The 14,804-nt window shown below is 41.9% G+C and overlaps 1 protein-coding gene and 1 pseudogene across 1 annotated transcript in view; one reads left to right on the forward strand and one right to left on the reverse strand.

Annotated features, from left to right (window-relative positions):
• The window catches only part of Prkar2a (protein kinase cAMP-dependent type II regulatory subunit alpha), a 76,972-nt gene extending 72,309 nt beyond the window's left edge, over positions 1–4,663 (forward strand). Inside the window, exons 8-9 of the mRNA XM_048794061.1 lie at positions 416–557; positions 1,115–4,663. Of these exons, the coding sequence (XP_048650018.1) occupies positions 416–557; positions 1,115–1,248 (276 nt within the window). The 3' untranslated portion in view covers positions 1,249–4,663. The remainder of the gene's footprint in view (positions 1–415; positions 558–1,114) is intronic.
• Positions 4,664–8,095: 3,432 nt separating this feature from the next.
• Positions 8,096–9,644, reverse strand: LOC107143187 (annotated as a pseudogene).
• Positions 9,645–14,804: the final 5,160 nt, after the last annotated feature.

Here is a 14,804-nt window from a genome sequence, read left to right on the forward strand (position 1 = left end):
TTTTTTTTTTTTTTTTTTTGAGGGCAGGGTACCAGGGATTGAACTCAAGAGTACTCAACCACTGAGCCACATCCCCAGCCCTTTTTTGTATTTTATTTAGAGACAGGGTCCCACTGAGTTGCTTAGTGCTTCTCCATTGCTGAGGCTGGCTTTGAACTTGTGATCCTCCTGTTTCAGCCTCCCCAGCCACTGGGATTACAGGTGTATGCCACCGCGCCTGGCTCAAAATGCCAACTCTTGATTAAGCCAGAGCACTGAAAATAATCTATGGAGTTTATATGGTACAGTTAGAGTTTCTGCAAAGTAATTTCCTTAGTGTTGAGTGTGCTGAGAAGAGAATGTGAGCATGTGCAATTGGACCTCTCCAACTGTGATCCTAGAGTCAGACCAGGTGATGTTCTCTACCTGTCTGTAGACTAAAACAAACAAGGATGGTGGGAACCAAGAGGTTGAGATTGCCCGCTGCCATAAGGGACAGTACTTTGGAGAGCTTGCATTGGTTACCAACAAACCCAGAGCTGCTTCGGCTTATGCAGTTGGAGATGTCAAATGCTTAGGTAAGAAAAATTCTTTATGCATTAATACTTTTTTTTCTAATGTCAGTATATTACTATTTTCCCATCAGCAATCCTTGACTTATTCTGCCAGCTCTCACTCACATCTAGGCCTGGACAATTTGTAGTTTGTTTGACCAACCAGAGATGGACAAATGTATTCTTTCAGCATACTTTTTTTGTGGGGGAGGGGGAGTGCTGGGCATTAAACCCAATGCCTTGCACATGCACATACTGAGCACATGCTTCATCACTGAGCTACACCCCAGCACCTTAGAAAATATTTCTGAGCACTGGGCACTGTGAGTAAGAAAGGCATTCAGGCCCTCCAAACATGTGAAAAGAGGCACATGTCCAGGGCTGTTGGGGAATAGAATAGGCAGATGCCACTGGACTCTGCAAGTTTTAAACTTAAATGACAGTCCTGCTACATTCATATAGAAACATCACTTTATCCACATACCTAGTATCCCAAAGTCTAATGTTCTTCTTAAAGAAAATGACTTAAATTATTAGTGAAGAGAATTCATTCTCTCCTTCACCTCTTTTTAACAATGCAGTTATGGATGTTCAAGCATTTGAGAGGCTTCTGGGGCCCTGCATGGATATCATGAAGAGAAACATCTCACACTACGAGGAACAGCTGGTGAAGATGTTTGGCTCTAGCATGGATCTGATTGACCCTGGGCAGTAGATGTGCCACATCCCAGAGCCTTCTCAGTGTGACACCAAAAACTTTCGGTCAGCCACAGAACATACACAGAAGACAGACACGACAAAACTGTTCCTGCTGTTGCCACTGCTGCTGCCATTGCTGTGGTTATGGGCATATAGAAAACTTGAAAGTCAGCACTAAAGGATGGGGAGAGGTTTGACCCACACCTCCACTTTGCTTCTGAAAGCCCATTATTAGACGACTTGTAATGATTACTTCAACCCAGTTTTCACATCTTTGGTTCAGAATGGCATGTCTCTCCAACAATTTAAGTGCCTGATACAAAGTCCAAAGTGTAAACATCCTCCTTTCCTTTCTTGCTGCTACTGTTGCTTTTGGAATTACCCATAAGGTCTGCAGAAACCTGTTGTATAACTGTAGACATCCTCCTTCAATCTTTCTCAAGGAAGATTACAGCCTCAATTTCCTTGTTTGTCTTTTGAGAAAGTCCATAGTGTGTTCACAGTTGCTGCCTTTAGTTTTACGGTAGAAAATGGCAGCGGATGTAATAGAGGTCTGTGGTCCAGTGGCATTGTATTGTCTTCTGACAGCTGCACACATTACAGCTGTCTCCAAGCCCACAGTGATGCTTAGGGAAAGACCCTGTCTAGGGCCCAGAAGGTGAGTACTCTAGAACAGACTGAAATCAGTGAGACCCATGTTAGAACAGAAACTTTGGATTCATCACTTTTTACCAGTAGTAGAGAGCCAGGAAAGGTTTTTTTTAGGTTAAGGGTTCTGGTTTTTTATTTTATAGTTGGTTTTTGTTTTTGTTTTGTTTAATCTCTGTACAGTTTGCATGAGTGAATTGCTATCCATTTAAAAGGAGCCCAGGGGTAGCCAAGTTAGTTCAAATGGTTAGAGCATGGTGCTGATATAAGAAGCCAGGATCTGGAGGTGCCATTGCTTTTTATGACCTAAAAACTTTCCTGAGCAACTCCTGCCATTTCTTGTTTCCATGACTACTACTGGCTCATGACAATATCCTGGCAAGAGTTTGTTACCCAGAGAGCTCTTTTGTTCTACTCCAGAGTTGTTGCATAGCTTGACTATTGAAACATCAATTTTTAAACTTTATAGAAGCAGCAGCTAATTTTTTAATTAAAGAAGATTATTTCTCTATTTATGAAATTCCCCTTAGAGATGTTTAGCTTGTATTTAAAACTTTTAAATCAAGAGGCCATTTCCAATATATGTATAAGGCCTTTTTTAAATGTGTATAACTCAGTAAATCCCTAAGAGATTATTTGTTGGCATTTGAATCGTTCATGTTGTGGGTAATGATGGAATCACTCAGTCACCTTTCATTGTCCACATAAACTAGACTGCTTTTTCCATAGACACTGTGGCCAAGAGATTTCCAGAATGAGTAACTTACCAAAACCTTCGTAATCCCTCCTTTTTTCTTATGTTTCATGAAGTGAAAGCAGAAAAACTCTTCAGATTGCCTTAAACAACGTACATTGCAACTCTCAGATTTGTGAAAGGCTGTAATTTATACTCCAGGTAGCTAGCACTGGGATTGCCTGTGCGGTGATCCCGCATTTTCCTAAGGTTGTTTTCTGTAGTATTGCTTTATCAAACAATTCAGGAAGTAGGTCTTATGCTCTTAATAGACAAGAACTACACCTGTTTCTTGCGAAAGTAATAGGTACTTTAGCTTCAGTAGTGACTTACTAGTCCAGCCCCAGAACTTGTGAAGACTATTTGAACACTGAGCTAATGCTCCCTCCCCACCCTCTGTGCCAGCCTTAAATAGGGCTGGCTGTGGTTCCTGTGCCAGAGTTAACTCCTGAAGGTTCTCACACATTCCAGTCTAGTCTTTCCTTTCACAAGCCCTCTTTGACACCCCTGATTCACTGATGGTTGCTGTTTTACAGAGTTACAGAATTCATTCAGGTCTAACTCCTTCTGCTCCAACTACTGTCTGACGTATGGATCATCAGTCCAGACCCTCACTGCATATAAGGCCCCTGTGGCAAGGGATGAGGGTGTTGCTGAGGAAGAGACAGAGGCTAACATGAGCGAAAAAGGACATAGCCATTACCACAGTGCCAGGGACAGTATTCCAAATCTCTGCAGCTTGGAGAATCAAATGTAGCAGACCAAGTTTGACTCAGGACTGAGGTATCCCCATTGTGCTAAGCAAGACCTACATTCTCATGGGGAGAATCTTGTTAGAGCTTCCAAGGATTAGAGAGCTTCACATCCTCTTTTCTGGCTTTGCTCTGTTGCTTTTGAATGGTAAGAAGGTTCCTGAGAGCCTTGAGGTCCAGCTGGCAGAATTGTCCTTCCTTTTTACCACCAGCTTATCTCACTCACTGTCTTCTCTTGGTTTAATTCTCTGAAGGAAGGGTTCATGTGCTTTTTTCCTCTTAGTCCATAGTCTTCATATATAATTGTGTTACATATAATTGCTATAGATTCTCAGAAATCAGGGTAGAATTTTTTTTGAGCAGTTTAATGAGTAAATTCAGCAGCAAAGTGGCAAAAAAATAGTTCTCCAGTCACAAGAGATTATTTTCATCCTCTTTTTGCCCATATTCCCTGCTCACAATGGTAAAGTGGTCAGTTAAGAAATGCCATTGGCACCCAGCAGCACCCTGGGCACACAGCATTTCATGTCGTGTCACAGTGTACAGTCTTCTCTCGTTTAGAAAAAGTAAAAGAATTTGGCACAGAGAAAAAGGAAAAGGACCCATGAATGTCATCTTTTATCCTTTGTTTTCATTTGGCTGATGGTGGAAAATTTGTTATTGACAAGCACTTGTAAACCAGTCTTGCCAAGGTATGAGTTGTTTTGATTTTTTCACTACAATTACCTCTTGTTGCTCCTGTCTTGACTGCTGACGTTCCTCAGTGATTTTATTGTCTATTTTATGGGAAGTGGCCTTCCTTCCTATGGGTTTCCTTTTACACACTGTAGGGCTATCTTTATACTTAAAAAAAAAAAATGGTGAAACTGTCACTAACCTCATGGGGGATTTGCAGAAAACCACTCAGCCCACCTTGAACAAAGGTTAAATTCCTCATTGTTTTTTAACTCACTGTAATAAAAGAAATCTAATTCAGCATTATAGTGCTACCTCAAAGGTAAAAATGTTTTAAGGTCATTGGTCCCGAGTTCTATACATGGTGTTTGAAGTGTCTTTAAATTGGAATTACTTTTTAAATCATTGGGGTGAATCTCATTTTAGCCTGTTTTACACTTGTATTTTAATCTCTGAAGAATAAGTGATTAGAAAGCAGTCAATCCTTGCTCTGTGATATTGAACATATAACTAAAAATTCATTCAGAATTTAATCATTGTTTGCCATAAACAAGGTTGGGTTTTTTAAAAGAAAAAACTAGTGCTCAGAATTTCACTCTTGGTTAATAAAGGCTGACAAATCATGTCTGGTTTTCTGGTGCAGTCTTGTGTCATGTGTTTGTACTCTCTCTCTCTCTCTCTTTTTTTTTTTTTTTAGAATTTTTTAATATTTATTTCTTAGTTTTCAGCAGACACAACATCTTTGTTTGTATGTGGTGCTGAGGATCGAACCCAGGCCGCACGCATGCCAGGCGAGCGCGCTACGGCTTGAGCCACATCCCCAGCCCCTGTACTCTCTTTTTTTGGGCTTCATGGATCACAGAGTTCATCAGGAAGATACACTGTTGAAACTGGTGTATGAGCCCTTGAAAATTAGGGAGGAAACCTGGGTATATGTACTATTCAGAGTTCTCCAGAGAAACAATCAATAGGGTGTGTGTGTGTGGTGTTTGTAGAGAGATTTATTATAAGGAATTGGCTCACATAATTGTAGAGGCAGGAAAATCCCAAGATCTGCAGGATGAGTCAGCAGTGTGGAGACCCAGGACAGCATATGGTTTAGTTCTAATCTGAATCCAGAGGCCCAAGAACCAGGCAATGATGTATCTCTTGTCTGAAGGTCAGCAGGCTCAAGCCCCGGGAACTGCTAATGTTTTAGTTTGAGTCTGAGGGCAGGACAGAAATCAATGTGCCAGTTCAAAGGCAGAGAGAAAAAAAAAATTTCTTTTTGGTACTAGGGATGGAACCCTGGGGCACTCAACTACTTAGCCACATCTGTAGCCCTTTTTTTGTATTTTATTTAGAGACAGGGTCTTGCTGAGTTGCTCAAAGTCTCCTGAATTGCTGAGGCTGACTTTGAACTTGAAATCCTCCTGCTTCAGCATCCCAAACTGCTGGGATCACAGGTATGCACCATCTCACCCAACAAAAGTCAGCTTTTTTGTTCTGTTTAGGCATTCAAATGATTTTATGAGACCCACCCACCTACATTAGGGAGGTCCACCAAGTTAAATGTTGATCTTTGCTGGGTACTGTATCAGCTTGTCACTCCAGCTATTCCAGAGGCTAAGGCAGATGGATTGCAAATTAAAGATCAGCCTGAGCAACTTTAGTAAGATCCTGCCTCAATAAAAGGGCTGTCTCAATAATGCACCAGTAAAGATGGGGTTGGCACATGCCTGTAATCCCAGAAGCTCAGGAGGCTGAGGCAGAAGGATTGAGAGTTCAAAGCCAGCCTCAGCAACTTATTGAGGCCCTAAGCAACTCAGGGAGTCCCTTTCTCTAAATAAAATACAAAAAAAAAAAAAAGGTTGGGGATGTGACTCAGTGGTTAAATGCCCCTGAGTTCAATCCCCAGTACCAAAAAAATAAAAAATATGTATTTAAAAAGTAAATAAAAGCCTGGGGATGTACCTCAATGGCTAAGCACCCCTGGTTCACACACACAAAAAAAAGTTCCACAGCAATGTCACAATCATACCTACAGTCTCTGTCTTAAAGAAGGAACATTACATGAGGACTTTACTTTCTGTGTTAGTATAACAGGAAGCTAGAAATTTGTCCCTTCAGAGTTACACAAACATGTTCTCAATGATCTTAGTCACTTAATTTTATAATAAAAAAATTAAAATAGTATCACTTGTAATGTGGAAAGAAACTGGGGTAATTTCACAAGGCATCATCCTGTACCCACATTCTCTGAAGAAAAATGCCCCATCACAGGTGATGGCCAGTGATACATACTGTTACTTGACTGGGGACATGCAGAGTGTTAACCAGGAACATAATAACAGTTGTGAATTAAGATGAATATTAACAAGTTCTAAATTGGAATATCAGAAATTAGATCTGACCTGGCTAATTTGTTCATTGACCAAACCCTGATGACCAGCTATGGACATTCCTGACACTTCACACTCAAGGAATTAACTAGTTAATGGTACTGATGTCTACTAGGGAATTCTTGGACCTTCCCTTTGCTGATTGAGTTTATCCTCTTAAGTTTCTAGACTGCTGCAGATAGCAGCTGTGGTCTCCCATTTTAAGGATGATTAAGCTCCCAGTGACTGTTGCTTTTTGTCATGCAGCTCTTCTTTCTGTAGGCTGCCTTTGCCTGTTCATAAAATGAGTGGTGTAGACACAAAAGCATGCAGTTCTACCTTGCATCATTTGATTCTAGTTATAAAAGTATCTGGAGGAGGGTTGGGGTTGTGGCTCAGTTGTAGAGCACTCGCCTAGCACACGCAAGGTGCTAAGTTCAATCCTCAACATCACATAAATAAATAAAGATATTAAAAAATTATTTTTAAAAGTATCTGGAGTAGCTGTGAAAGGAGAAAGACTAGATTTATTATCTGAAGGACTTCCCCTTCCCAAGTAAGAACTCAGAAATTGTCATCTTCGTGCTGGAGTTGTGGCTCAGTGGTAGAGCACTTGCCTAGCATGTGTGGAGGCCCTGGGTTCGATTCTCAGCACACATATAAATAAATGATTAAAATAAAGGTCCATCAACATCTAAAAAAATATTTAAAAAAAATAAATTGTCATCTTCATGTTAGTCATTTGAAACATCATGAGAAACATTAGTTATAGGTGGCTTTCTGGGATAGGTTTACTTTCTGTGATAACAGCTGCCAAGAATTGAATTTTTCTGTGAAATATTTTTTTTCATAAAGTATATTCTCCATTTAATAAATTTAGTCTTATTTATGTAATACAATTAAACTAAATTTGAACTTTTCTATTTTGAAATCTGATAATTCAAATTTAGAATTTTTAGAACATTTTGGCTGAATATCATCATTAAACTATATCTTTAAAATAGATTACCTGGAGAGTTCAGGTGATCTATATAAGAATACAAGAATAATGAAGCTAATTAAGGGGCTGAGGATGTGGCTCAAGCGGTAGCGCGCTCGCCTGGCATGCGTGCGGCCTGTGTTCGATCCTCAGCACCACATACAAACAAAGATGTTGTGTCCGCCGAAAAACTAAAAAATAAATATTAAAAAAATTCTGTCTCTCCACTCTCTCTTTAAAAAAAAAATGAAGCTAATTAAGATTAAAAAAATTTGCTTTGAAGTACTTAAAAGTATAGCATTCTATACAGAAAGTACTCAACAGTCATTAAACACTAAATGAACATAAGATGCCTCAAGTTCTTCCCAATCACTTTTCTATATTAATTAGTTTAAAATACCATTTGGCAAATTGATCAGTTTGGTTCAAGCAAATTATTTGTATATATACACATTTTATCTTTGCTAATAGAGTTCCCTGAAGGCATTCTTGTCTTGTTCATCTCTGCATCCCTAACAAACATAATAATGTTGTATGTCAAGTATTATAGTTGACCAATATTTACACAAATTAACAAACTGCATTTAAGTACTTGAAACTCACTTGACAGTCTTAAAACTCACTGTTTTTCTTAGTAATTTGTTCTGCTCTTCCTCATTAGTCCACATTAGTTGATGTTTTTATTATATATCCAAAGAGCACACTTTACCCATTTATTACCTTTAATGAATTTATTTATAGCAAAGATAAGGATACAAATATCTTCCATATATAATTGGTAAGATATTCCTTCATTTCTGGGGCTGTAGCATATGCTATGCTACCCAGGCTGCAGACATTGAAGTGAGAAGAATGGTGCCTCCTGGGCAGTGGGATGCAGCAGCCTGCTCATGTCCTCTGGCTCAGGGGCTAATTCACAAGATTTCCATTCTAAGAATCAACCTATAAATTAACATTATTTTCGAAAGATTGCTAAGACAGTTTGTTTTGCTTGAAATAGAAAAGATGGTTTAGTCAGAACAGACATCAACTTGACAGCGTCATAATGTCTAAGTGAATGAGAAATGTCTAACATTTCTCATTGAATAAAATTTTGAAATATTTATAAAGTTTAATAGCTATCTTGGAAATTAAGCAATTCACTGAATATTCTTTCACACACATTTACATTTAATTAGTGCTAAAAGTAAGATGTTCATAATTTCTCCAGTATCAATCTGAACATAAAACTAACTTAAAATAATAAGATGCAGGTTCCAGTACAAATTTCTTAGTTAGTCATATCATCCTGGACAAGCCATTTTAGATCTCTGCCTTCACCCACATCAAGCAGGGGTAATCATAGCTTTTCTTAACCTGCCTTCTAAATAAGCAGACATAAGATTATGTGGTAACATTTTGCTTAAGTCACTAATCACAAATAAGGTAAACTATATAAGATTTTCATCATTCTCAGCTATTTTCTAATATTTCACTAATATTTTTATAACCAATGTAAAAATCGCATGTTTAATACTACAAAATTCAGTAGTTATACAAGGTGAAGTAAAATGGTAAAGCTAGTCATAAGAATAAACCCATTCAGCCATGTTCTCATTTAATTATGTTAAAAATTATAAAAATAGGTAAAATTTCACAAAAATATTTCTTCTTATGGTAGTTTAGGAATTCTTGCCCACATCAATAGATTGTCTGGCATCAGCTATGGCCTCGGGTACTCGAACAGTCATATTGTCCATAGATTTGGTCAAACAGATTTGGCAGCCCAACCGTGATCTGTCTGTGAGCCCATAAGCCAGATCGAGCATGTCATTCTCCTCATCAGTGATTGTTTGTAACTTCTCATATATGTGATCTTCAAAGATGAGGTGACAAGTAGAGCAAGCCAAGGTTCCCTCACAAGCACCAAAACCATCAGTATCTAGATTATTTTCAACCACAACATCTAGAAGAGAGTCACCAACTTTTCCTTTGGTTGTTAATGTTACACCATCATTGTTTATAAAGTGGACTGTTATCTTCTGAGCTGCTCCGCGCCGACACGCTCAGCGGCTGGCTTGCCCGCGCGCGCCACCGCCCAGGCCCGTCCCCGGGTCCCCCCCGCATGGGGTCGGGCGAGGAGCAGTGGGCGGCGGGCCGCAGCCACCAGGGCCGCGGAGGCGATACGCAGGAGCCTGGAATTCCCCGCGGCGGCCATGGCCCACGGTCGCTAGCTGCTGGGTGGACGCAGGCCTCCCCAGCCGCGCGGAGGTGAAGGCTCGGCGAGCTGGGCGGAAGGATGCCCGAGGGCCGCGGCCTCTGTGAAATATTATCCCTTCATCTTTTATTTTCCCCCAGCCAGAATCCTTGATCCTAAGGGTACTTTTTTTATTCTATAAAACCAGTTATCTAATTTGTCTTTGTATAAAAATATAGACAGTGCCCAGATCATTGGTATGCCACAGGGCATAATGGCCTGGCTGCAGTGTGAGAGCAGAGAGAGAGCTCTCTTAGATACTGGAGCCTCACTCTGCACCAGTCACTCCTGATAGGCAAAAGAATGGACATTGACTAGTCAGCTCCTAGGGATAGCGGTTGAAATGGAAGATACCAGTCAAATGCCCAAATTCTTGGCCATAGGCCTACTCCTTCCTCCTGCAGAACTGCACATGGCCAAGGGGCAAAAGTCACTTTGTGTATTCTGCTTGAAGTCAGAATCTAGCAATGTCCTGTCATACAGGATCCTCCAGACCCCATGATGATGGGACAGAAATGTTCAGTTGTTTTTTGCCTATTAAAAATATAAAAAGGAAGAATAACTGAAATCAAGACCCAGTAGATAAAGCAAACTAGGTATCACAGCATAACATCCAATCATAGTCATACTGGACATTTTCATTCTGAACCCCCCCACCTCCGGGCACGGGCTTTAAGGGGACACCTCCAGTACAGTCTACCATTCCTTCCAAAAGTCCACCACATGGGCAACTGGAGAGGCAGGGTACCTGAAGTTAATTCTCAGCCTGTGGACAAGCAGGAATGAGTTTTTAGGACAGATGTACATCAGTTCAGGTGTACAGCTGAACCATGCTGCATTTTACCACTTTGACCAGCAGGGGCCAGGCTGTCCCTATGCTTCTTTAGGTTCGTGGCCTCCAGTCCCAGGTTGTATAGCACCCCAAGTCTGGTGTGAGAAATGAGGCTTCATCCAAGCTCAAACTCCCCATCAACCCCCAAGTCTTAGAGCAAATCCCAACAAGAAGTAGTCTTGGCAGCACTGGGGTACAGAGCTCTTTTCTGACAAGGGCATAGATAGCTGAGTGGGAGAACACATTCCCCTCAGACCCTAGAGCTTAGGGGGTTCCATCTGGCTGGAAATTCCTAGCTGAGGCTGGCCAGAGGAGGATTGGCACTTGTCCTGAGCCTCAAATGTCTCCTCTATAAAAAGGCAATAGCCTATGGCAGGTCATCCACCCTGGACCCCCTGGCTTTGCCTGCAGGCTCTCACCTACCTGGTCTGGGCCAAGGCCCAACTATAGTAAGGGGGTAGGGTCTGATGCTACATGATCTTTACCCTTGTACTCACTTAGAAACTCAAATTTCTAACTGAGCATAGTGGTGCTGGCCTGTAATCCCAGGTGCTCAGGAGGCTGGGGCAGGAGTATCATGAATTCAAAGCCAGCCTCAGCAACTTAGTGAGGTACTACTAAGAAACTCAGTGAGACCCTGTCTCTATACAAAATATTAAAAAGGGTGGGAGATGTAGCTCAGTGGTTAACCTCCCCTGAGTTCAATCCCCAGTACCAAAATAAAGAAAAAAGAAAAAACCTCAAATTTCTAGCTCCTAGCAAAACCAGTCTCCATTCTCCGACGCAGAGCTGGACTCATAACTGAAAACTGGGGGTGAGGGGATGGTGGCTAACCTTGCATGAGAGAACTAGTTCTCAAAGGTACATTTAAGAGTAGGGGCGGGGGTGGGGCCCACTGAGATTGGATAGCCTTCCAGCACAATGGGAATTTCTCAGCTGACCCTCTCCAGGTTCTGTGCTATCTGGATGTACTAGAGACAGGGTGTACATGTCCAGGACAAGCTGAGAACCCCTCCACCCTGGATCTTTTTCTTGGTAATTTTCCTGCCTTTTGTTCTGAGAGAATATTTTTGGAATGATTTGCAGCCAGCCCCTCTCCCTGCATGGCCCATGTCTTAGGGCTGTGGATGCTGATGGGATCATAGGAGATCTGAGTTCCATCCCCTTACCCAGATGGGAACATCATGTTCCCAGCTTGGAGCTGCATGGCTTACCCTGAGGCCCTTGGGCAGATTTAGGCCAGATGGGGTAACGGTGATTAGAGAACAGTGACCAGTTTAAGAAGCATGAAGGAAAGGGAGCTGGGTAAAAGGTTTGATCCCAAAACAACTCTCTTTGCCTCCCATACCCAGATCCTGATAAAGAGAGTGCTTCCTCACTCCCTGGCAAGGGAGCAGCAACCAAACACACACATACACACCCTGGCACCAAAAGGACCCCTCATCCTGCTCACTAGACTCAGGCCAGGTCTATTCATCACCTCCCAACATCCTTCATCTCCAGGGCCCTTGCAGTGCTTGCTGTCTTGCCCTAAGACTTGTTTGATCCCCTGCAGCCCTGCCATAACCCTAGCAATGAACTCATCCTCTGTTTTTGGTTTTGGGGGGGTACCAGGGATTTTACTCAGGAGCACTCGACCACTGAGCCACATCCACAGCCCTAATTCATGTTTTATTTAGAGACAGGGTCTCACTGGGTTGCTTAGCAGCCTTGCCACTGTTGCTGAGGCTGGTTTTGAATTCCAAATCCTGTCTTAGCCTCTCAGTTGCTAGGCTTGTGCCACTGTGCCTGGCCCTCATCTTGTTATAGGGGGAAAGCACAAGAGATCAGGCAGGAACTCTGGGTGCTTCTTTAGCATTCCACCATCTCCTCTGTCTCCTTCCCCATTGTTCTATTGCCTCTGTTTTTTTTCTTTTTTTGAGATTAACTGTGATATATTCATATATGTACATAGGAAAGTTATGTCGGATTCATTCCACTGTCTTTCTTTTGCCCTTGTCCCTCCTCACCCCTAATTCTTGCCATGTCAACTTTTTAAAAATGTTTTTTAGTTGTTGATGGACCTTTATTTTACGTATTTATATATGGTGCTGAGAATCGAACCCAATGCCTCACACATGCTAGCCTAGCACTCTACCACTGAGCTACAACCCCAGCCCCACCATGTCCATTCTTGACATATCCACAGTGTCTAATCCAGGTCAGCCCTTGGTAAACACTATGGAAAGAACAGAAAAGTTCTACATAGGGCTGCACTGTCCAGCCTCCCACCCCATGTATAGAAGGGCCTCTGGAATGGAAGATTGGGTGGGCAGAAGAAGGTGAAAGAGTGACCTGTGAGGGTCTGTGCCGCAGTCCGGCTGCAGCAAAATAACCGGGGGGTGACGAATAACTTCTGTACGTTGATACAGCAGGAGTAGGAGCCGTTTATTGCAGGACAGGAACAGTATTTATACATTCCACACAGCTTATCTAATTAGCATAAACTAGATACATCAGTCAACCAATAAGGAATCTCCACACTTAATGGCTCGCTTTTGTTACTTCTCAAACCACTCCCTCTGGCATTTTGCCAGGCACCATCCAGACTTGTTTACGAACTCTAACATTCCCCTGGCAAAATGCCAGGTGTTATTTTGACTTATTTACAGACTCTAACAGGTCTGAACATCTGGTGCCTTTTGAGGCTTTTTTTTCAGCAGTCACAGGTCTTGAAGTCATAAGAGCAGGAACTGGGCTAGGCTTTCCAGCAATCCTGCCTGGTGTAGAGAAGCTACTAGCCTTGACTAGGGGTGTTCCCACCCTGCCTCAACCTCTCACTGACCTATTTTCTTTCCCTCTACAATATTTACCACTTAATACCACATGACTTCTTTTTATGCAATCAGTCTACAACTATTTCTGGTGTATGAGATATTCATGATACATCCTTTGAACAAAACAGAGATTCCACATCCCAGAGCTTTGGTTCTAGTGGGGGAAGCTGCACAATGCCATATAAGGATAATAAATATCTACTTTTTTTGTGTGTGTGTGTGTGCCTAGGATTGAACCCAGGTCTTGTGCATGTGAGGCAAACACTCTACCAACTGAGCTGTATCCCCAGCCTAATAAACATCTACTTTTAAAAGTATGCAAGAAGGCTTGGGGTTGTAGCTCAGTGGTAGAGTACTTGCCTAGCACTTGTGAGGCACTGGGTTTGATCCTCACCACTACATAAAAATAAATAAATGAAATAAAGGTATTGTGTCCATCTACAACTAAAAAATATTTTTAAAAGTATGTGAGAAGCTGGGCGCTGTGGTGCATGCCTATAATCCCAGCTCTGGAGGCAGGAGCATCACGAGTTCAAAGCCAGCCTCAGCAAGGACGAGATACTAAACAACTCAGTGAGTCCCTGATTCTAAATAAAACACGAAATAGGGCTTGAGGGGGCTGGGGTTGTGGCTCAGTGGTAGAACGCTTGCCTTACATGTGTGAGGCACTGGGTTTAATTCTCAGTACCACATACAAATAAATAATAAAGGTCCATTGACAACTAAAAATAAAATTTTAAAAATAGGGCTGGGGATGTGGCTCAGTGGTTGAGTGCCCCTGAGTTCAATCCCCAGTACCCCACCCCCGGCCCAAAAAAATAGTGAGAAGGTGGTAATTGCTATAGGAAACAATAGAGCAGGACAAGGAGATAAAAGTGATCCCACATGCTGGAGGCAGAGAGGAGTAATTAAAGTCTGAAATGCAGAGCTGGAGGGTGCACAGGATGTAATTTGTGAGGAACTTTGAGCAGTGGGAATAGAGACCAGCAGTCTGCAGTTGGGTAGGTAACAGGAATTATGAGGATCTTGCCAATTCTCTCTTTTCCTTAAGGAGGGGCTACTGCAGGTGTAAAAGGTTATGACTTACTCACAGGCTGACGTGTGGAGAATGGATTGAAGATAATAGGGGCAGTAGCAGGAGATTGGGAGAGAGCTGTGATATAACTCTGGAGAGAGATTGTGGAAATCTGGACTTGGTGGAAGCCATGGTAATAGCAAGAAGTGATCTTATTCTGGGTATGATGCTAATGGAGGCGGCAGAATTTCCTGGCCCAATGCATATAGGTATGAAAGAAATTAGTCAAGGTTACTGAGAAGTGTTTGTCCTGAGCAATTAGGACTAATCTTGCTCGGTGAAAGTGGTACACACCTGTAATTCCTGTGACTCAGGAGGCTGAAGCAGAAGGATTTGATGTTCAAAGCCTCAGTGAGGCCCTGTCTCAGGAACAAAAATAACAAATAAAAAGGGGATGTGGCTCAGTGGATACAGCACTCCTGGGTTCAATCCCAAGCACCAAAAAAAAAAAAAAAAAAAAAAGAAA

The sequence above is a fragment of the Marmota marmota genome, unplaced genomic scaffold (genome assembly GCF_001458135.2).
Source record: "Marmota marmota marmota unplaced genomic scaffold, marMar, whole genome shotgun sequence".
Classification (NCBI taxonomy): domain Eukaryota; kingdom Metazoa; phylum Chordata; class Mammalia; order Rodentia; family Sciuridae; genus Marmota; species Marmota marmota.